The sequence below is a fragment of the Manis javanica genome, chromosome 2 (assembly GCF_040802235.1).
Source record: "Manis javanica isolate MJ-LG chromosome 2, MJ_LKY, whole genome shotgun sequence".
In the NCBI taxonomy this organism is placed as follows: Eukaryota; Metazoa; Chordata; class Mammalia; order Pholidota; family Manidae; genus Manis; species Manis javanica.
Window position 1 is genome coordinate 53,093,791 of NC_133157.1, and position 24,555 is coordinate 53,118,345.

The following is a 24,555-nucleotide window of genomic DNA, read 5'->3' on the forward strand; positions in this document are numbered from 1 at the left end:
CACATATTTTATATATATAATATATGTGCAGGAAGAGGTTTGGTGGGCTAGAAGGAAAATCTAAAAAACATAAATAACATATTAATATAGCAGTATGAGAATGTGTTAAAGTCAGAAAATTTCCGACTCTGCCAGATGACTTAAATCACCATCAGGGATTTATTTACATTTCATATTGAAGGAAAAATTTTAATTCTAAATTAATACAGAATGTTAGCTTTGGCTATAGGCTGAGATTCTGTCTCTGCACAGAGAATCACTATCTTTGCAAGACTAGTGTGACTATTTCATAATCACAGTTTCCATCCATGGTTAACACAGACAGTTCAGATAAGCTTGAGAAACTGAAGATGGAGCCATGTTTACAACACCACTATGAGAAAATCACCAACGGGTTAGTTATAGTAGCTGAAGTTATGTGAGGATTGGCATAGAGCTAGTGTGAGATAATCTTATCTTCTCTCCCTTTGCAACCCTAAACAAAAGGATTTAAGCATTTTTGCACTCTGTTGAAGGAGGTGAACAATTAGAATCATAGGCCTGGAAAATGCCTGTGAGATACCTAGTGTCCTATTTTTACTCCAGGTGAGCCATGCAGTTAAACACCCACGTGTAAGAGTGGAATCTGAGCATTTTGTAATGGTCTTTGGAGGTGTTCTTATCCCATATCCTACCCAAAGTGAGAATTGCTAAATCTAATAGCGGTCTTTACAGACACTGAGAAATCCCCTACCTCTGTATAGAGACACATGTTTCCTCATCTGTAAAATGGTAACACTAACATGACAATTCGTGGGATCATTGCGAGCATTATGTGAATTAATGGTTTTGAAGATCTTAGCACAGCAGCTTTGCATGTGTTCATTATTATTACCTTTGCAAGGTTTCACATTCCTTTCTAGGACTTTTCTTATTGGATGACAAATCTGTTTACTGAGCCAAAAAACAGTTCCTGGAACTATGCAGAATAAATCTAATCCAACATCTACATAGTAACAGTCCTTCAAATTCTTGAAGACAGCTTTCATGAATTTAATAACTGCTTTCTGTGGCTTTTTTTTAATCTCACGAATAGAACACAGTAGACTATAAAAATGAGCGTTATCAGTCTTCCTTTGGATTTTCTATGTAAATGTTGTTTAACATTCAAATGGTGCTGATTATAATTTGAGATATTAACAGTTAGATATGCCATTGTGTCCCTCTGTTATTGTTTGTAAAGGAGGTTAAACACTGTATTAACTTCTGAGTAGTGATTTATTGTTGCTTTTGTTAGAGAAAAATTAAAAAATAAGTAAAATAATATAATTTGATATTGCCTTTGAGAATTTTAAGTTTGCAGAGGTCTTTATTTCCTACTCAGTTTTATTTTTTAAGAAGCTTACATGTAGTGTAAATACAACATCATATAAATGTTGAGTTGTTTGTTGCTTCCTGGCTTAAGCTGTTGTATAATATTGCTCTGAAACCATTAAACAGCTGGTCTGTTTCAGAGATGTTCATCTTTCCTTTGGTAGATGAAGGGAATTTAGTATATGAATGTCTTCAAATTGCTTCAAGATCTCTGGCCTTTGGACCAGCTGTTGAGATCCACAGTGGTCTATGTAGCACATGAAAACCATGTTTCTGGAAGGCTACAGCAGCCTGGAGGTTAAGGATAGGGTTGTATTAGTAGCAATAGTCTGCATTTTGCTGAATCTTACCCAATATATTATCTCGGGGCTCTGGACCTCTTCCACAATCCTTTCCAGTTATTTTGACAAAGGCATGAAGTGTCGTCTTTTGTATGCTTGTGAGCAAGCACTATTAGCTGTTAGCTGTGACTGTCATCCACTAATTCTTTTCTTTACCTGCCTCATCTTAGGTAATGCCTTTCCACCGTAAATGCTGTACTTGGGGTGGAGATGAATGAAGTTGGCAGCTTTCTGCCTCAGGTGCTTCTCCTGGGCTACCCAGGTGCCTGATTTCCACCTACTACTGTGCCCATAGGTGGCTGCTCCTTCCATTAAGATTTGGCTTCTACCATGTCCACATACCACTGCAGTCATAACAGGCGTGGTTAAGAGCCCTGACTCCTCACTGGAGGAATAAGGAAAGTGAACTTCAGATGATAGTTACTTATGGAATTGTTATTATGTATTACATGTGATAAAATTTATTAAATATATTGATTGTACCATTTATTCACTCATTCATTCATTAGGCTATTTTACAAATATTTTTTAATATTATGCTTAAAATACTTTAAGTTCCTTGTCAATTATTTTGTACTAAATGCCTAAAGTTATACATTAGTACACAGCAAAATCAGAGGTATAATCTGATCCTAACCATTACTGCTTCCCATTCTACCCAAAAGCCTAAATGACCTACTCAGCAAATGAGTTCTAGGGAATAACAAGCATCAGTAGACATATCCTTCAGTCTTAAACTATTTGTGTCTATGCTGTTATAAAATTATTAAGTGTTCATTTGTGACTCTGTCTCAAAAAGTTGAATTCAAAAATTTTTTTCTGCAAGCATTTCTTTAATAGTTACTGTATATATAGGCACTGAGTTAGTAGTAGAGATGTAGAGATGAACAAAACCCAGTCATCCCCCCCACACACGCCCCTACCCCCCACCAAATAAAGCAGCTGGATAACCAGTATGAAATGAAATACAAGACTTAAAAACAGATAGCATGGAAAATTTGAATGTGCAAAGTGATGAAAAATAAGTCAAACTAGGTGATATGTGAATACAGAAGAGATTATTTCTAGCTGGTACAGGGCTTTGGAGAGGAGGCTGGAGGAGCAGTTTATGGAAATGATGGTGCACGGGCTGAGCATTGAAGGATGAGAGCACAGAGTGTGGAAAGAGGGCCGGGCCCTTGGAGGGAACCGCATGAGAAAGATCTGAGTGCAGGCATTTACAGAGCTCAGTGGCAGGAGGACAAATAATCTCGTCTGATTGGTTAACTGTAGGAGCTATACTCATGATAAATAACATTCTTCATATTTAATGTGTTTACCATATTTAAAATTTTGTTTCCATATATATAATAAAGTATAACTTCTTATACTTAAACACAACAATAGCAGTATAAATCTTTGTATGCAATGATAGCCTACAGTGGTTCAGAAAATTAACAGCATCTTTTTCCCAAACCACATAAAAGAAGTCAGTGTCCTCTTTTCATGGCTTTTAGCCCCTGTGCAGCATTGGCTACCTAGAAGTTTCTCAATCATCACTGAAATGAATTAAACCTGGTGAAAAATTAATCGCTCAAGAAATAGGAGTTTCTTAAATTAGAAGTGCATCAAGTGGGGACATTTTGTTATTATCCTCTTAAAAATGTGTTGTTTTTTTCCCAGAGTAATGACTTAATATGAGACCTGAGTTTTATTACCGAGTGAGGTCTCATAATTCCTTCTCTTCCTTTTGTTCTGTCTCTGATGAGAGTAGGTGGGTGGGTATGAAACAGTGTTCAGACATACATGGCTCATTAGCTCACAGCAGTGACACTTAGATACTACTTAAATGCTTCTCTGTCTTTTCACGGTATATTTGTTTAAAAAATAGTGTGGTGACTTCGGTTTTCGTAAAATTTGTAAATACAGATTAAGATAAAGATAAAAATAAAGACAAAGACAAATAATTTGAGACTGCCTGGAATCCAGTGTGCTTAATTCAGTGTCTGGGTGACTGTTGCCTTCACCGAACAATCCCTACTCATTGGTAACATTTAATATCAGTGCCTACTATGGGTTTTCTATTTGTATCTCATTTATTATTCATAACAACTCTATGAGGTAGGTGATTTTATTATCTCTGATTTATAATTGAGGAATCTGAGGCACAAAGAGTCTAGTAACGTGCCCGGGATGGCACATTGGTAAACTGGCTGGGAATCAAAGCTCGGCTCTTTGGCTCGAGTGCTCTGCGTTTCTAAACCACCCAGGCCTCACCTCCTAGCACTGAAGCTGACCCCTTGCTCAACCCTAAAACTGTATATCGTATCCCATAGAATTTCCAGTTCTTGGAATCCAGAGTTTTTCTTTTTTTAATTGGAAGTATTTTAACCCTGAAGATCCCCAGGCTCTTCTTCTCCTCCCCCTGGGGCAACAGAGAGTAACCATATCCCTTCTTGCTAAGTGTCCTCAACTCATTTGCACCTTGTTCACAGAGCTGAGAACTTGGGGCTCTGACTGGTGTTTGTGGGGCCCTCACCTGTAGTCCTGGACATAAACTGGTCTGAACTTACGCAGGCTCCTGAACTGTGGGACCCAACCACTGTAGACTGTGTACCTGGATGTCCCAGGAGGGTCACGTGGCATTCCTGGAGGTCCCATGGGTTCACCTGGAATTCATGCATTCCCGGATTCACCACTGCTTCCTAGAAAAGTATCTATTTCTTAATATGAATGGTGAGTGAGGCAATAGAAGACAATGGTATCATGCAAGGCATATCAAAGGGGCACAGAAATTGGTTGATTTAAGTATCCGCCGTGTGCACCAGTTCTTCTCTTGTGTGGCCCGTGACCCTGGAACCAGGGTGGGAGTGCTGCTAACAGCAGCTCACTTTTCTTTAATCAGGGAAGAGTTTGTGAAAGAACAGTGGTTTCAAGAGATCTTTGAAGTAATTCCAGCAAGGTGCTAATTGTGGTTGTGGTTTTCCTTTTTCTTTCTTTCTTTCATTTTTTATTTTTTTTCAGTGGGTGGACTTGAGTTCACTGGGTGCTCCCTAGCTGAATGCGTTTCGATGAGAACCCCCGAACCTTCATTCTCTATACGTGGGCCATGGCAAATGAAACCACAGTGATTGCCCTGTATGTGTAGGAAGTTGAGATACAATTTTCCCAGGAAATTAGCATCTAAACTTTTTACTTTGGTTTAACAGACCCAATTTGTATCCGTGAGAGTTTTTCTTTTACTTTGGTGTAAGCATACTTGGTTTTTGTTCTAACCTTGGTTTTAAAAAAACACTTGAACAAATGCTGGTGTTTAATCATGTATTTGCTTCCTGCTTATGCTGATCTTTTTCCCCTTGACGTTTGCTTTCAGGTTACCTTGAGGATAGTTTTGTAAAATCTGGAGTCTTCAATGTATCAGAACTTGTGAGGGTATCCAGAAGTAAGTAAACTGTTTTCTTATTACTTAATGGTATTGCATGATTTAAAATACTTTATATTTTGAGCCTTAAATACAGTATGAAGAGTAACCACATATTAGGGGAATTTGAGTTTAAAGTCTCCCACCTTTCGATAAAATCATGTGTATATATATTGACTGCTTTTCAAAAATGTTTGCATTTAAATCTTCAAAACATTTTGTCATACAGAAATGAGTTTTGAGTTGCTCTGATTGCTGTGTCATTGGTATTCATTTAATTCAGTATTCTCTCTGTGACCATAGATGGTCATTTATATCAAAGGAAGTGTGATTAATTAAATGTACTCCATGTTGTTATGATAACCCACATAAGTTTCCTGTAGATAAGTGCTTTTTCATTTTACTAATGTTTTGTTGGGGGCTGGAGATGTACAGGATACACACGCTAACACGCAGAGCGTAGAGGGATGCAGAAATTAACTTTGCAGATTGTAGTTGGATATAGATAGAATGCATTGTTATCCAAAACAATGTCCAATTGTTTTAACTGGTCGCCTCACCTGAAACACCATTCTTGGCAGGCTGGATGAGATTTTTCTTGGGTAAGTTCACCTGGCCAGCTAAATAAACAGGGAGGAAGTTTCCTTGATCAAGATCAACTCTTTCACTTATTACCAGCATGTACAAATATATCTAAGATGCAGCTCTTAACACATTGATTATGTTAAAGGAGGTGACTCATTGCTTCTTGCTCTGTCCTCTGATTTAGCTTATTTATGTGACTTCGCAGAGGGTATTTTCACCTGACATTTTGATAAGAGGGCATCACAGTTTGGAGTGATGTTATTCAGTGGATGTTGTGGGGGCACTCTGGTCCTGGTTTAAGCTGTGTTTTCATTTGGGTCAAATTGGGAGGTCATGAACAAGAATTGGGATGATACAAAAGAATAGAGGCAGAGCGTTCCTGTGGGTAAATTCAGGCAGGGCTCTCAAGCTGTGTTCAGTGAAGTCCAAGCTAGTAGGTGGTTATGTCTTTTGAGCCGTAGTTTCTCAAATAGTTCAGATTTCTAGTGGCCCATGCAAGTAACAGTGTATGTCAGGGGATTATATGCAATATATACATGACCAGCCAAGGCCTGAAGTTACTTATCCTTTCTGACATCATTGTGCAGTGGATTAAATGTATGCCTGAAAGACTTCTGTCAGGGGTCTACTGCCTTGGGGACTGTGTAGGAGGCCAAAACCTCATATCCTGTGTCCCAGGAACTCAGGGTTCATATTTGCTGGGCAAGAGGATTCTGGTGGTGCACTCCATTGACCAAAGCAATAAGCCTTATGTGTCTTCGCCAGTCAGTATGTGGTATGTGAAGGCCTCTGACTATTTGAATTTTTTTATGTTTATTAGTAATTTGGAAAGGACTATTGTATGACTTACTATTGCTTGCTGGCATCATGAGGTGGGTGTGTGTGTGTGTTTTCCCCATACTGTTCTTAGCAGAGAGGCTGTGCTGCCACAGTTATGAGACTATGACGTTATTTGTTTACATTTGTATTTTCTAAGTTTCATGATGTTTTCACCCTTCTTATGAGAAAGGTAGTAGTGTCACCTGTCAGAAAATGTTACTAGTTCCTCATTCTAAATATTTATGTTTGATGCTGTAGAAGAACCACATTAGCACCTGTAAAACCTCAGACTGATATTTTAAAAAATCTGAAGCTGAAACGTTAAGAAAAAAGATGAAGAAACACCTTTCTATAATAGTTCAGAAATGAGGTAAACTTAACACACTTCATTCATTCTTCCTTAATTCATATTATCATCTCTCATAGGTTAAGTTATCTGTCATACCAAACATTACTGATTTGTAATTAGTACATTTTCTATAGTCACCCATTAGTTCATTGGTTCAGCAAATATTTATTTTCTACTCCATATGTATAAGTAGGTGTCTCTAAAATGCTTGAGATGTTATTTTCCTAAGTGTTTTAATAAATCCACATTATAACATTATTTACACACTTGAACTTCACAATTTATGAAATAAGGGTTTACTCAGTAAACACAAACTTTAGCACAGCCCTTAATTCTGTATATCACAAAGTCTGACCTCTCGGGGATTTACAGTATGTTAATGACTTCTGTCCTCTAGGGTTTTACTATCATATGACCCACTAATGTGTGTGTTGACTTTAGCTAATGAAGCTATTCAGTTTTAGGATAGTGATCTTTCTGTTGAATGATATTATCTCCGACTTAAAAGTTGATTTAGGATCAGCTTTTGGAGTGAGGAGAACAATAAGAAAGATGAAGGGTTGGCTTCTAACCCTTCGAATCTGAGGCTCTTGGGAGCAGCTTGGTTTCCCAGAGGATATTGGCAGCCTCTTAAATGTGATTTGCAGCTTGAGGCTTCTTGCAGCTCTCTGGGGGAGGTGCTAACATTGATCTTTGCATCTGATGTAAGTTCTTTCAGAGGCTTTTAAGCAGGAATATCTGCCTGGGACTTGCTGGTCTCACATACTCTCATTGGTAGGGAATAAATTTTGTGTGTGCTGTTTCAGAGTTTGGCCATGTTTTTTATTAATCTACATTTTTTTTTCTGTACTGACACATTTAATGTCAGTTTGCACACTGCATTTTTACAATGCTCATGTATAAATCTGTAGACAAGTTCTTTTTATTGCTGTCTTGATTCTCTGGAATAATCCTTCTACAAGAAAATTTAGGAAAAATGAAATTCCCAATGATTTTTATTAGCATTTTATTATAAATTTACCTAGTGTGTTTATGGTTAAAGAATCTGTGTTGACTACCAGGTCATATGTTTAAAATAGAAACTACAAATCTTTGCCTAAATGTTGCATGAGCTTAATAAATTGCTAATAGTTTACATAAGATGTAGCCTGTAAGTTCCTGTTTGTAACTCAATTATTTGAATTCTTTTCATTACTATTGTGGAAAGTCAGATAGATTGCTTACTTCTACTGAGTGCCTCAAATGTCTCCTTCTAGCACAGACCCTGCTTTCCAATTCACATAGAACATGGTTCTAAAAATAAACTTTAAAGCATGTGGTTACTGTGGGATTGGGATTTCTTACCTTGCATGTTTTTGACCTCTGGTATATCTCAAGCCACAATAAATACATTTTAGCTGTCTAAAGAATTCAAGCCATGAGGCATAGTTACACATCAAATACAAGTACTTTCTGTGTAAAACGGGGTTAAAGTTTATTATATAACAAGATCAATCTAACAGAAGTTATAAACTCCAGAAGTTTGGAGCTGAGATTAATCTTGTATATGTTGCTGTTCTTAATTTTTAATAGGGAAAGAGAGATGTTCATTGTATATTCCTTGATGACTTTTCTCCAATAATGCACGTACCTCCTAATCATACTTTCTTAAACAACATTTTAAGTTAATCTTGCCCTGCTGGACATTGAAATACAAGTCAACTGATCATAAACACATTTAGAAAGTTTGTTTTAAAATCTGGGTAAGAAAAATTCCTTAAAAATGTACAATCTCTTTGGAATTTTATATTCAACTTGAATATAAATTAGGAGAGAGGGGAAGATTAAGAAGACTGTGTTCTTAGAGTGAAATCTTCAAGGCTCTAGACTTTTTTTGCCACAGCCCCCAGAACTCACATTCTGTCATTACCACTTTCAAAGGCCTGATAAAAACAGGTGAAGATACAGAAACTATTCTTAAGAACTGTCTTCAGACGCCAACCTGCCTGGTCTTTGCCTTGCGTGTTATTGCCCATGACTTTGCACCTGCAGTAATCCCTGTTTAGAATGACTTCCCTTCAGTATCTTACTCATTGTCCAATGTCCAGTGTCAGCTATGGCTTTTCTGCAGATTTCCTCGACCATTCATGCCTGTATTCGATTCTTTCCTTGAAATCCCTCCAGCATTTATTGATCATTCCTTTCATTTGGTCAGTCCCATTATCACCTCCATTATGCTGGCATTTAAATTGTTTTCATGAGCATTATATGTACCCAATATGTGGCCCAGTATGTTTCGTTGAGGACAGGAACTATCTCAGTATCCCTTGCAGTGCCTGCCAGTAATCAACACAAACAACAACTTGTCGAATGAACCAACTTTCAGCAAATAGGTTCATTTATACTTTTCATCTGCTTTTAGTATGGTTTTGAATTGTTTGATCTCTGCTAACCACTCCAGCCTGCCAGGGTAAAAACTGAGGGGAGAAAGCAAGAAGAGAAGGGAACTCGTATTTGTTGAACACTTGTTATGCCCTAGGCATGATGCTGGGCTTTTATCACACCTTACATCATTTCATCCTCAAAATCAGCATATGTTGTAGGTTATTGTTATTTCCATTTTACAGTTAGGAAACTGAGGCACGTAGCTCATAAGTGGTAGAGGGAGTTAAAACTAAAGGGCTCTCTGTCTCCCAACTTGCCTCATTCTAACACTACACATTGCCTCACAGATTCAATGAATATAGCTAGAAACAAATTTTTTAAATTTGAATAGATATAAATCCATTATACAAAAATCAATACTTAATATACAAAAATCTCAGTTCATAATATATCAGCAAACTCAAAACAATTTCTACTTTGCCAAATAATATCTTAAAGTATAAATTCCATGAGTGTATTTTACATGGTTTTTAAAGTTGGGCATAAAAACTTTTTGAAGAACAAAACATAACTGTTGAGTAAAAGGTTCCACTTAACCTTTCATATATGAAACCTGAATATGTATTTCGGGAAAAAAAATTGGTTTTTATTTCATATTTTCCAATTTTACATATATACATGCTCTAATGCAAAAATTACTTATATCAAATTATTGTAAATGTTAATATTAATATTATTATAGAATAATAATCTTTGGTATTTGTGAAACTGTTCTAATTTGATTTATATAACAACAATTTGGTTTTGAGAGCCAAATGAGTACAAAGCTTGTACTGAGAACATGCTTGGTGCTGAGCAGTAGGAAACTTGCGTTGTTTCTTTTGACCCATCCGTAGACTAGTGACAAAAGTAATGAAAGAGACGAGTGAAGAAAGTTGAGGAGTGGGCGTGGCACAAATTGTTTCCGGTGATTACGGTCTGAATATCTTGAGTTCCCAAGCTTGAACACTGGTATCATGAAGGAGTTTTCAGGTCTTACTTTGGTGAATGGTTGCTATTAGGGTATGAAGGTAAAGAGAGCTCTCTGAATCCTTGCCCAGAGGCATGGAAAATATTAGATTCTTACCTTTGAATAGAGATGACAAGTGTAAATGTCATTCGCAATTTTTTTTTTTTTTAATTCTCAGCACCCATCACCCAGGGAACTGGAGTCAATTTCCCAATTGGAGAAATCCCAAGTCAACCATACTATCATGACATGAATTCGGGGGTCAATCTTCAGAGGTCACTGTCTTCTCCACCTAGCAGGTAACCCAAAGAGGAGCTACTCTCATTCTCAGTCTGTAGGCAAATACGCAGGTCGGTAGATAGGCAGATAGGTAGACAGGAAAAGAGATAAGGGAAACAAAGCAAAAAGTTCAAGATTTTTTGCTGATCCTGGTTAAATGTATTTTGCTATTTGAAAATTGAATGTAACTGCTGTTTAAAAAGGTCTTTTGTGGGGGATGAGAGAAATATGAAAATGTATTAATACAAACTTTATTCTTTGATTGAAATACTATAATTCCTCAAGTTCAACTAATTCTTTTGGTGGCTTTAAAAATGATGTTGCCATGGCAGAGATTCCTGGTTTATAATTGATCAGTCCTGGTAAGTTTTACCCACTATTATATCCAAAAGAGGGGATAATGAAACATGAAAAGTTAAGTGTCATTTGGTTAATATTAAAAGTAAAAGGCCTTTTTCTAGGCCACACTTTGCCAAGTTTTTCAATTAGTCATTGTTCCTTGAACAATTTAGTTAACTCTCAGTTACCAGTGGAAATATTACCTGCTCTGAGGTAATATTTTAACCATAATCAAATCAAAATGTTGGGGAAGAGGTACAGTGAGGATACGTTGCTTTTTAGATCTTTGCTGATATTCTCATTTCTCTCTTGACCTTCTGAATTTACTTTTTAGTTCCTCAGGAGTTTTAAAAGAGTTTCCTATTTAATTAAGGGATAAATACTTATACTTAGATTTTGTGATATGTTTCACTATTATAGAATAATAGGAGTGGACTGAGTTAATGAGAAGGCAAGATAAATAAATATTAGAGCTTTATTCTATTTTTTCAGTTGTATCTTCAATATATGAAGACCCATCTGTTTTCCAGAGCATTAAATATTCCCATTATCAAACATTAGAGCGTACGTGAATTACAGAATGACATATAGATTTTCTAATATCAACTTTTAAAAAATATAACAATGTCTGGATAGTTATTTTCCTGTGCTATAGTGAATAATGAAAGTTAATTGCATTTGAATTATGGGATTATGCACATTTGTATGTTTAATAACTAAATTCAATTTTATATCATTTAGAGTCAAACTGCATTTTCATATTAATTAGATTTCATAGCAAGGTAATTGGGTTCATTATCACTAAAATTTTCTGTGACATCTGAGGTCTTAAAAATACTTTAGTTTTTCTAAATTTAAAATATGAAGAGTGATGTTTTAATTTCGTCTGATGGATAGGTGTACTGCCAACACAGACCTTTCCTCATGGCCATCTGGTATAAAATACTGCACCATTCAGAATAAAAGTTTTTTAAAAAGCATTTCTCTGTTATTTCCATAGGAAAAATCTTTTCTTCCTCACTTAAAATTTTCCATACATATTTAGTGCTGACTCACAGATGGGAGAATTAGATTAAAGGAGGTTTTAAAGATGTATACATTCTAACTTTAGATACCATGTGAAGAAATGAAAGAATTATTGTTTACTCTCAGTATAGACAGAAGTTGCCATCTTCTACATCACATTAATGCTCTGGGAGTTGTGAGTCAAATATTAATCACAAATATATCTATAAATATACCCAGATATACACATGCCTCCTCTAAGACTTGGAAACAGCACAATAGAAAGAACACAGTCTTGGAAGTCAGAAATCCTTGTGTCAGACAGCTTCCAATAATGCTCCCTGGGCAGTTCACTGAATTTCTCCAAATCTGTCTCCACACTTGCAAGAAAATGGAAGACTGGTTTATGTGTATGACTTCTGAGGTCAATTCCAACTCTGAAATCCTAGACATTATGTTTGTTATTACTAATTTACAAGATATCTTTTAAAGCATTTACCTCCATAAGTGTGAATAAGAACTTTCTTTCTTAAGGAAAAAAACAATCCATTTTCATTGTCGTAATTAACAACTTAATGGGGCTTTGGTGGGGATATATGAAAGCTGTATATCAAGCAATATGGCATGTGCCATAAAATAGCTTTTCAATCTCTGAATATTCATTTTACTCCATAATTGAGTCATGTTTTCTTTATAAAACATATCATTTAAAAGTATACTATTATCTTGAATTTGGCAATGGCCAGTTTTTCATATTTGATTTTATGAATAAAGAATCCATAAACTTAGATAAAGAAGAATATATGGAATAGTTTATAATCAGCAAAGTACTTACTATAAAAGTTTTAATATTATTAATTGTAGGGTTACTAATAGTAATTACTATTTAATAGGTATCTTCTAAATGTCAACCACTTAACACAAAGAGTTTTACATTTAATAATTCATTTAATCCCCTCAACCATCCCCCTTTGAACTAGATTTTATTATTTCCGTTTTACAAATGGTTAAACTGAGTTTAGAAACGTTAAGGAGTTTACCATTAAGAAATAGTAAGTGGCCTAATCAGGATTTGAAATTAGGCCAGTCCCACTCCAAAGCTCATGTTCTACTCTATTCCATTCCCTTATCTTTGAGTTAATATGAGAGGATTACATTGTTAATGGCAAGTGCTATGCAAATAAACATTATTAATATTGATAATTATGAGCTAAGTACACTCTTAATAACAATTTTAAAATTAGTACACATACCATATAAAGAATTTACTTTTTATTGCTGATATTTCTCTGGAAATACATTTCAAAAGGTAAATCTAATAAACACCATATTTGTTAGATGGATATAGATATCATATAGTATCATAAATAATATATGTAACTAGAAATGTTTGCTGCTCCTGTTGGTGTCTTGAATACTCACCATTATTTCAAAATGATGCTGAGGTACTATCACTTGTGTTTATGGGAGTTTCCACAGTAAGAATCTTTTCAAATTGTGTACTTTCACATGCTACACATCTTCCTAGAAATCCCATTAATATAAGTATTGTCCTGTTTTGACAGCAAAAGACCCAAGACTATATCCATAGATGAAAATATGGAACCAAGTCCTACAGGAGACTTTTATCCCTCCCCGAATTCCCCAGCTGCTGGAAGTCGAACATGGCATGAAAGAGATCAAGGTGAGTAGTAAGGAGACACCCCTAGGGTCATTAGAGTAAAACGTCAGCTCATTTCATTAGGTTTCATTTAGTCAAAACTTCACAATTAAACCAATATGGATTCTTCATGAAATGATTGCAGTGAAATTATTTTTAAGATAATATACTAATCAAATATCAAAGTTTAGTTACAAAAATCCCGTATTTTACATGTTTATTGGACTTTTTCTCTAGACAAAACGATCTTTTAGAACCCCCAATTATTAATGTGATGGATTACGGTCTGTCTACACCACTTGGTAGACTGCAGCAGAACACGGGCTCTGATCCAGTTAGATCAGCTTGCTCCTCTGTATGGGGTATTTCAGGAAGGCCCTGACCTTGAAGCACTTTGCAGGTGTCAATTACTGAAAGGCCCTGTTTAATGGAAGCCGTAATTCCTTTTGGAAGTAGGTACAGTATAAACAATAAATGAAAGTGTAGGGTAAGAAACTTTGTGTCTGAGTCAATCTAGTTATTCTTTCAGGATAAAATTGATCCAGTTTTAGGGCAGCATTGGGGAAACATACAACTTTAAGAAATATGTATGATTTGGCTCTCTGAATTCAAATTTAGGTCTTTTTTATTCTTAACGTCTATTGGTTAAAATATATTTCGTCAGACATCCTCATGCCTTTTGGCCACAGTGAAAGGGAGATTATTAAGCACAGAAATGGGAAAGTTAGTTAACTACAATTTTTGTTGGTATGTGTGCAAATATGACTTATGTCAAGCAGCATAAAAATCTATTTCAAAATTATCTTTTGAGTCAAATTCTGCATTTTCTTAAAATATAAAAGAAAAAATCACTACCAGTGGTTTTTAGCCTGTGGCTTGGATGTATGTGTCTGAGTTGGGGGCTGTGTATTGCGTGATTTAGGAGACAAAAATAACTCTGAAGCTTGCAGCTAAGCCCAAGTTGGTTCCTTACTCAGGACCTTATTCAGTTCCTTTTGTTGCTACTGCACAATTTTATACCAAATGGCATAGTGTTTAAAGAATGAATGGCATAGTGCTTAAAGTGTGAAAAATCTTTTTGGATGAATTGGACTTCGGGTCAAGTGGGTCTCCTTTAGTTGAGATTTTTAACTAGTAAAGAAGGGGGCAGGGTGGACAAAGACAAAAACATAGCCCAGCGCCGCACGGAAGTGAGTTTCCGAACGGCCACGTGTACCATGTGGATGGATGATGCATGTGAGAGGAGGTCATGGAGGTGATGGGTCATTTTCAGGAAGGATGTAAAAATCAGCTGGGAAGTTTTGGTTTTGAGATGCACCCCCGTGCCCCAACACACTCCATCTATTGTCTCTTCTTCAGAAAGTAGACAAAATCACCTTTCTAAAACATAATGAGTCATGAGTCATATCACACCCCTTCTTGTGACTTCCCACTCCTCTTTGGAGAAAACCAGAATTCCCTCATAGAACCAACAGGCTCTGTTCATTCTCTGGCCCCTGACGGCTGCTCCCGTCTCAGCGGATACCGTTGGCTTCTCCTTGCACCTAAACCCAGGGCTTTGTTTAGATTTGGGAATGCCAAACCCAAGGCCATGCCCTCTGGAATGCTCCTCTCTAGCTGGCAAATTCTTTGTCATCTTTCAGGCCCTAGGCTGACCTGAGGAATTTCAACTCTTACTGGTTTTCTCTCTTGACACCCAGTTTATTCCTTCATTGCACTCATGATATGTAGTTAAATATTTGTGCATGAGATTAATTGTTTAAACTGTCTACACTATGAGGGTAGGAACCTTATCTGTTTTGACCAGTATGTAACCAGCACCTAGTAACCATGCACAACACTTGGTGCATAGTAAGGGCACAGGAAATATTTGTTGGATAAATAAACCATTGATAGGCAGCACCCAGTCTCATGAGCGAAGGCAAGAAATAATAGGGATTTTCACCAGAGTTGTAGAAGTAAGAATAAAAACGAAACCACAACCCTTTATATTTTATTGCTTGTTTTACTGACATTGTCAGTTTGTTCTAAACAAAACCATATTTCCCCCATCAGAAAATTATTCTGGGAAAGATTCTAATGGTAATAATAATAACATTGTGAATGTGTGGGAATGGATGTGTTGTTCAGAAGGGTAGATGTTCTCTATTATAAAGAGTGTCACTTTGCAAGAATTGATTCCTCTTTCAACCTATTGAATAAAGCCAATCGCAAATCATAAAACATTTTTGAAAAATAGAAGGGAAACTGTCATTCTTTCTCTTTGTAAAATCACTGTATTGTCTTGGTGATGTTCTTTTGTCAAGATGACTAGGATCATTGGAGAAGTCTGTAAAGGCATATTATATTAAGAGTAAGGAAGAATCATCCATTCTTAAGGGTGTTTTTTTTTTAAACTGTCACTTTAATTCTGAAGACCTTAAAGATGTTGTAGTGTATACAATAAGCCATTGTGGGAAGAAGACTTCAACTACAATGAAAAAATGAGGCCAGTTCAGTATTAGCTTTATAAATTTCCTAAGCCAAATACAGTCTTTTGTTCTTAGAAAAATTGCCTTTTTACAAAATTTCAAAATAAAATGTCCCTCAGTTGTTGTTGTCTGTTTTCTAATGTTCTTCAGAAACACTTGTCTGTCATGAAGGGAGTTTTCTAAAGCGCATGTTGGGGGCCACTCAGTATTGGCTGTGGTGCACATTTTAGACTTGTTTCTCCCATAAAACCCTGAACTAATTGGTAATCATAAACTACTTATTGGTTAATTAAAATATGCTTGCATTTATAATTGGCAGAAATGTTTAACACTTACTATTAATTATTTCCTGGGTATTCCTTATTTTGTTAGTGTTAACTTTGCATTAAAATCTATTATTGTTATAGCCCTTGTCAATTTTTGAAATGAAGGAATCAAAGATAATAAAATTATGGACAATATATGGCATTCTACTTTCCCATATAATCTGAAACACCAATCGAAACCACTGAGATCTACTCCAAGTAGGCAAAAATAATGGGTATAATGTAACCGGATTATTATACTCATTTTATTTTAAAAATAAATAGGGCAAAATTTTAATATAAAATCTAGACTCATGCAATAATAAATGTTCATGGAATTGTTAATAATTAATGAAAAGAGTATTTTTATCTTAGCATATTATAAATATAATTATATCTTTATGTCTTTTCTTTCCAAAACACAAAATATTACCATTTCCTGGTCATAAAAGAATTGTAATATTTAATTTTGAAGACTATAGACATGAATATGTTAAACTAAGTACTGTTAAATAGTGTTAAACATTTGGTAGGAATCTGTATAATTTGCTTAAATTTCTTCTGATGAATAGTGATGGAAATTAAAATGTCAGCATCTACATTATGAATATTTATATTTTTACCTTATGTTCTTTTATACATAGAGAAAGAACGGAAAAAGAAAAAAGAAAACTGGGCCACTAACGAAGGGGGATACAGCCACTGTTAACATTCCTTTCCTAGTTTCTAGAATACTTTTTCTTGCGTAGTCTTTTCTATGAATTCCCTAGTCTTAAACCTCCTTACTGCTTCTCCCTCTATTGAAAACTTACCTTTTGGATAGTGTTTCCCATCATTTTAGATTTTAATAGTTAAATTAATAGAAGCAGGTTAGCTTATCAATGGTGACAATTTCTTTTAATCTAGTACATACCCCACAGAAACTTACCTCTGATATGTTGTATCTTGAATATCATCACTTTCTTCCACCTGAGTCACTTCTGTTTGAATCATTAAGTTAGTCTGTTGTAATTTCTGATATAAGAGGAAAAATAGGGGACAGGTCTTGGTTGTTCCCCCTCATTAATGGTGCTTTCACGGGACTAAATCTAGTTATATTTTAATGCCTAGGAATTTAACAGACTGGCAAACGGTATGCTTGAGCACTTGAAACAGTCTTTCATCAATATCACTTTGCTATTGCCATTCTAATAGTCACTGACTCATCTAAACTTGGATACAAATCTCCTAAAACACTGCTTAATAGACATTTAGTGATATGGTAAGTATATTTGTATATACAGCTGGGCTTTCTAAATGGAATATTTCACAGCTTCTCAGTCTGATGAATATTTAAACAATTTGTATCTTAGATTAATTTGGAGAGACTTTTATGCAGTAAAATTTTATTAATTTTTACATATTTAGGGTTTGAGATAATTGGACTCAATTAGTATGTATCAAATGCCTATTATTTGCCAGAAATTTTTCTAGGCATTGGGCACATAAATATGAAAAAATTAAATTTCTGGCCCTTGACCTGCTGAACAGAAAAGTATTTTTTACTGTTTATGAAAAAAGGTGCTTCACAAAGAATAATGTAATCTAGATTATGAGGGGTCTGTGTGCATGCCTAGGAACTAGGTTATTTTTAAGTATTTTGAAAAGTAAATCTTTACACAAAAATCAATAAATTTTTGTTAGCAAAAACTAGTGCTATTTAGTTGTGTATTGGTATGTGATTACAATTTTAAGAATAGTTTAAAAATTTATACTGGACTTTCAAATAAGCAATATTTAGGCATCATGATCTGGTTGCTGTAAGTACTAGAAAATAACACTAATGCTGTTTTAAAATTTACAGTTCTGTCATATAAATGAGCCTCTTCAGCTAGTCTTTTTGAAGTTTTAGTGTATTTCCAAGCCCTAGAGATTTACTTATGATAACTTTGCAAGTGTTCTCATTAGTAACATAGTCTTAAATGTGCTAAATTTCAATTTGCTTCTTATAGAGTTCTGTAAGGATATTGAATTAAAGAGCCAATGAATTTCAAGGGGACATGAGGGACTGGAGAATAATAATGCCAGCTTGGTATCATGGATTCAATAAAGTGTGGGAAATATACTGATAGAACCAGAATCAGAGGCCAACATTTCTTAATTTGAGTTTAAGAAATGTTAATATATATGCTAGATATAAGAGCATTCAACTAAGTTTGAAAAATTCTATTAAAAAAAAATTTTAACATTTTTTAAATTCATGAATGAATGTGTAGATGTTTAATATATGATGTGTACTATGAATGTGACTATCCATGACTGGATATTGACTGAATGTGTTTTTTAAGTTTGTTACTTGAGAACCTTTTCTTTTTCCATTAAAGAATCTATTGGGGGGATTAATCCTAGGTTAACTTTTTTTTAAGTTGATGTATGGTTGATAAACAATCTTATGTTGGTTTCAAATACACAACACAGTGGTTCAACAGTTACCCATATTAGTAAATCCTCAGCTCTTCTAGTGTGGTTACTATCTATCAACACAGAAAGATGTTATCCTAAGTTAACTTTTGAAAACAGTGCTCTTGCCCAAATTACCAGCTGACAAGTGCTATAATCTCAAGATTTCTCTAGTGCCGTGAGAGCAGGGTGAATGAACAGCTTTCACAAATAGTTGAATAACTGCTGTCTGGGTTATTAACATGAAATGAAGTCCTAGGGAATGGCAGGACCCACAGCTTAGTAATCTTCCTGGAAGAATTTGTAAGCTCTCTTTGGGGACCAGATACAACACCAGTTCCTAATATTCTTAGAGTTTACATCACAAGGATTAAATATCAATTTGTTTAACTATTAAATTTTGAACCAGACAGAATCAGAGATATAAGTGCTTTTGATGGATAAATGTGAAGAAATGGTTGGAATTTAATGCTTAAGCATTATTTTAAAGTTTCTTTGTTGAATTTATTATTGAAAATATTGAATGTCAAGAATTTCAAGTTCTCACAGAACTTGCAGTGAACCTCCACATACCATCATGCCTTTGGAGAGCAAACCCTGGGGATGCTTTCCTCATAGTGTATTTCATTCTCTTCATTCTCTTCTGCTATAATTGAAAAATCACAGCATGTCCATCTTTCAAACAGAAAGGAAGATAGTACATTGTTGGTGAAGGCTTTCATCAGAATTCCTTATGTTGCCTACTAATGAATAGGTGCTCCTTTTCATGTGTTCTAATTATGAAGAGCATCTTGGATGGGGCCAACCTGTGTATATGATAAAAGAGCCAACACTATTAATAGGGGAAAGGTACACTCATATTTCTGTGCTCTGGAGCTTTAATGATTTGAAAATACAGCATTTTGCAGAAAAACCACAATGGATAATGAGTTTGATAAAATAACAACTTGTTATTTAGTCCAGGGTCTCTAGATTGATAGTATACAGCCTAAAGTGGGAAAGTGGAAACTTTTCAGTATCAGAGAGTATCACGCAAAGTTGCTTAAAGTGATGAAAGGTTTTATTGCAAGTCCTTTTACATATTGATTTCATGTTGAAGTTTATTTTAAGTTAGTTTGGAAAGCCAGTTTCTTTTCAGTTATTTTGCTGCCAATATCATGTGCAGTAAGAAATTGTTTTTTCAGGGATAGAATACAGATTATTAGAATACTTAGCAAAGCATAGTTCAAGCTCCTTATTGAACAGCTAAGCAATCAAAGGATCATAGAAGCTGTCATGTCCAAACTGTCCAGAAAATGAATAGGTTTTTCTTTTAAATAAAGGTGCTTTTTTTTCCTGTTAACCTGCAACCCACCTAGGAAGTCAGTATGTAAACTTAACCTGTGTAGGGAGAAATGGACTAGGAGAATTTGAACACTGCTTAACAAGTCTTGGCAGATGGACAGTTTTCCTAGAGAGCTTCATGGAAGATTCTCTTAGAACTTGTAGAACTAAAATGGGAGAATAGAAGTGAATTTAGGAGTTTTCAGCATTCTACAAGAATTGTCAAAACAATTTTGAGATGGTATAATGTACAGCTTCTCTTTAGGAAATCAACCTCTTAATATTAAAGTTTTTTAAAAGTAAGTAAATCTCAGATGTGTCATTTTATTTGAACATGAGTTGTTTCAAACAATGACTTTTATTTTTAATGCAACCCAGTATCATTATCAGTTTAACAAATAAATCAATAATTCCTTAATATAATTTAATATATAGTTCATGTTCAAACTCCGGAGTATCTTATAGGTTGTGTTTACATGAATATCCAAAATGGCTCATAGACAGGTTCCCTTGCTATAGAAAAGTAGAGAGGTCCTGTGAAAACTTTTGTAAGCCATAATGCCATAAGGTAAAGAAACAATTAATTTATATGGAAACATTTTTTAGTATTCTCAGACCAAAAACAGTAAGGCTTTTCTAGTATCTTAGGACACATCTTACTAAGGGATGCACAAAACAAATCAAGACAAAGCACAGATGCTCATAGACACAGTTCAAAACTATGGCGGCTTGTTGCCGAGATACTGAGTATAGTTTCTAGGGGCCAATTGGCGAGGCCCGTCTTGCTGTCCAGGGTGCGAGCTGCCTCTTTACATCTCCCTGCAAACCAAATACTAAACGCTCTTTTTGCTTTTTCTCCTTTTTTCATAAAAGCAGAAATCCTTTTCAGATTTCTTTCAGTTAGCGAAAAAAGTGCTAATGTAGATGTTTTCTGAAAGTGAAGTGATGAAATGCAGACACTCAAAAAGCAAGGTATACTTGGACCATATTTGTATTTTCATCCTTGTTTTAACCTATAGTAGTTATATTAACTATTTTTATATTAACTCCTTTTTCTATATCACTTATTTGCTGAAGAAACTACATAAATTTAAAATTTTGTTCAACAAATACATATAAATGAAGAAAAACAGATCCTCCTGCTATTTATGGCTACCGTTTATTGAGTACTTACTACCCTTCAGGACTGAATTAAGACTTTACATGTATTTTGCTTTTCAACCCTATTTGAAAAACATTTTATAGTTCATTAACCTGATCACTACAGAGATTATGAGATTTGACATAGATCACACAAATAATACGTAGCAGAGGTGAATGGGAACCCTTGTACATTGAGCTGCAGAATACAGTATTACTACTTATACAGCATTCCAAACAAGTCATTGGGATGTTATATTTATGGTTTTGCAATCTAGTTACAAAACCTCTATTACAGTTTTTTTCTAATACATGAAACTCCAGTACAGACACATGCACATAATGTCGTAAGGGTCCGTGGACTCCAGGGATGCATAACTGCAGTCGGTGGGCTGGGCTCAGGTTAAGAATCTCTTTTCTATTTAGTAATAAGATGTTGTTAATAATCCTAAAGTCTAGAATGTCTTTCATAGATGTGTAAAAAATACATCCAGTTTAGAATAAGCTATATATGTCAAAATACAAAAATTAATTATGTACTTATGGTCATACATATTTTTTCCCTTTAGTTTTGTTCTAATTTTTTTGCCTGACACCTAGAATGATATAAATGGTGATAAGGAAGGTCTAAATACTGATGTGCCTTAGGAATACCACTTAATTTCAGTAAACTTTGAGTTTTCTCATCTGTAAAATAGCAAAGTTGAATACTGTGGTTCTTTCATGTTCCAACATTCTAGATTGTAATTAATTGAAGTTCAGAGAAGTTGTAGGTCTTTAGTACTTGAGTCTTTAAGCTTTCGTTAATGCTGATCTCTTTTTGAAAATTCAGTAAATTTTCTGTTCCCTAAGTTCTTTTAAAATATTAATTTTAAATACTCTCTTTGAATAACACAATAATTGGGCTGTTGATATGTTTGGAGGCACCGTATGTTTTGCCTTATACCTGAGGAATGCACAATGCTTACAATACATGTCCTGTCCTGTGCGTTTCTGGCACAAATGATTGATAGAGATTGAGTTATTATAACAGAACCTTCTTATGGGATCAGTGTCTCCTACTTTGAAAATAAATGACTAAGCCAGACGGCAACATTTATTTTCTCTAAATGACTAGGGATGTAGCAATAGGAGACCATTATCCTGTGACAATATTCTGTTTCATTGACATTATCTCACAAATGTAATTGGTCCATTACTAAATAGAGGTTTTGTTACTGATCAATTTCACATGATTTCTAAAACCATTAGGGTAATAAATATGCCATCATAGTAATTTCATTGACAGAAAGTTCTTTTTTCTTCATTTACATTTGTTAAGGGAAAAATATAGATTCAGGTTGAACTTAAACACTACAATTTATACCAGTTTTGACTACTTTTCCATTAAGAGAAATGGAATATTGTGCAAAGTAACCATATTTGCATTGAGCTGCTGAACTGACGACCTTAAGATTTTCATGATTTTTTTCTCCATCACACTTAACTACATCAAATCATAATTGTTCCTAAGCAATTAGTTTACTATGTCAGCTTAATGATTTTGTTTGAAATAAGTTCCAGATCATCTCCAGATTTTTCCTGTAAATCCACTAAAGTAACACATCAGTTAAATCAACCCTAACCATTACCAGCGTGGATAATAACAGCATTACTAACAATAGAAACCCTGAGATGTCTTGTAGCATAAATGTTTCTAAATATATGGCTTTTCCCCAAATGTCCTCCTCTAAAAACTCATCTGTAATCTTGTTAAATTAGAACTCTTCCAGTATCTTTCTGACTTTTACAGTTAAGGTTACAGTATTGATTTTATTTTATAGTCCATGGCTCTCGATGCTTAACACTAACAAACCTCTATAGCCAAGGGTTTTCCCTAGAGGCGTGGTGAATGGAAGCTACTTACCTGTGCTCATATGTAATAAGCGACTAAAATATACTCCAAATCCTGCATAGTTGTTTGGTGTTTTTCCTCTTTGCAAATTCAGCTTCCTGACATTGCTCAAGACATTTTATCATTGTCCATTAAAATGAAATTGCTCAATGGACAAAAGCATTTCGAAGTGTTTTTCAAAAGCAGGTTTCATTTATTCGCTATCACTTTTTTAGCAGTGTTCTTCATTATTCAAGGGATTTTTTTTTCTAATGTCCCAGGAAGATGTTTGTGAGCTTCAAAGGGGTTTGAGCTTTAACTTTGTATTGGGTGTAGGTGTAGCCTGCAGACTGTTTTTTATAGAGATGTGATAAAAAGGGACTTGTAGTAACATGCTACTTTCTGTACCTGGGTTGAAATATACTGTAGAGACAAACTATCACAAAATGATTTAGATTGCTGAAGAATACAGTAATATATGCTCAAGTGTAGTTATTATTAAATAACTCAATGATGAAGGTGAGAACTTTATTTATTTACCATGAGACTACCCCACATTTTCTCCTTTAAAAAAGAATTGATTTCATTAAAAAAAAAGACTGAGAAATCTAATTGAAGATGCTGTCTTATCTCCTTTTAATGTAGCTTGCCGTTTTCCCAGAGTTATTTTAGACTGTGATAAATGTAAATATATATATGGAGATACTTTCTTAACATGGCAGCTAATTATTTTTTTGAGTCATCTGGCATCATCATCAAACTACTGTAGTGGGATTAGGTCCATATGTCTTGTCATAACATTCAGAGCTTTTTTGTTAACTTGGCATGTGTGGGAAGGACTTATTCACATTTGCCACACAATCATAAAATTTTACATCCAAAAGAGTCCTTAGAAACAGATATTCAGATATTCTCTTTCCTTCCTTTGTATTCTCAAAAATCCGTTGTTTTGACTTTGGCTAACTAAATTGCAAATGGTACATTTAAACATTTCGTTTTACATTTTTTTTTCAATATCCAATACCTAAGTCCAAATATATCTAATTCTATGTGTATTTTTTACATTAAATTATATAGTATATGCTGTTCTTTAAATTATTTTCTTTCTTTGTCTATCATTAACAATATATTGGCATTTTACCATGCCATTCAATTTCCACTTTACAATGGCTGCTTCTTAATCCACACCTTGGCTATACTATACGTTTTTAAATGTCTACTTTGCTCATTAATATTTAGAGAGCTTCCAAGTTTTTCTATAATAAATAAATGTACAGTGAACATGATTGCATGCATATCTTTGAGCTTAAATTTGCTTATTTCATTTTTGTATAGTTCTGTGCACTGTCCTGGGTACCTCGCATACTGCCTGACACCAAGTCACAACATAGGTGCTCAATGAAAGTTTGTTAAAGGAATAAATACATTCCTACTGTAGAATTACTGAGTTAAATGTTATGTCCGTTTCTAAGGCTTTTGATAAAAGTTGGTACAGAATCCA

General features: G+C 34.7%; 1 protein-coding gene across 14 annotated transcripts in view; it reads left to right on the plus strand.

Moving 5' to 3' along the window:
- NFIB (nuclear factor I B) overlaps positions 1 to 24,555 on the plus strand; it is a 419,383-nt gene that overhangs the window by 346,589 nt on the left and 48,239 nt on the right. For all 14 annotated transcript variants that reach the window (XM_073228498.1, XM_073228499.1, XM_073228504.1 and 11 more), the window contains 3 exons: positions 5,047 to 5,115; positions 10,399 to 10,519; positions 13,409 to 13,527. In XM_073228498.1, the coding sequence (XP_073084599.1) occupies positions 5,047 to 5,115; positions 10,399 to 10,519; positions 13,409 to 13,527 (309 nt within the window). The remainder of the gene's footprint in view (positions 1 to 5,046; positions 5,116 to 10,398; positions 10,520 to 13,408; positions 13,528 to 24,555) is intronic.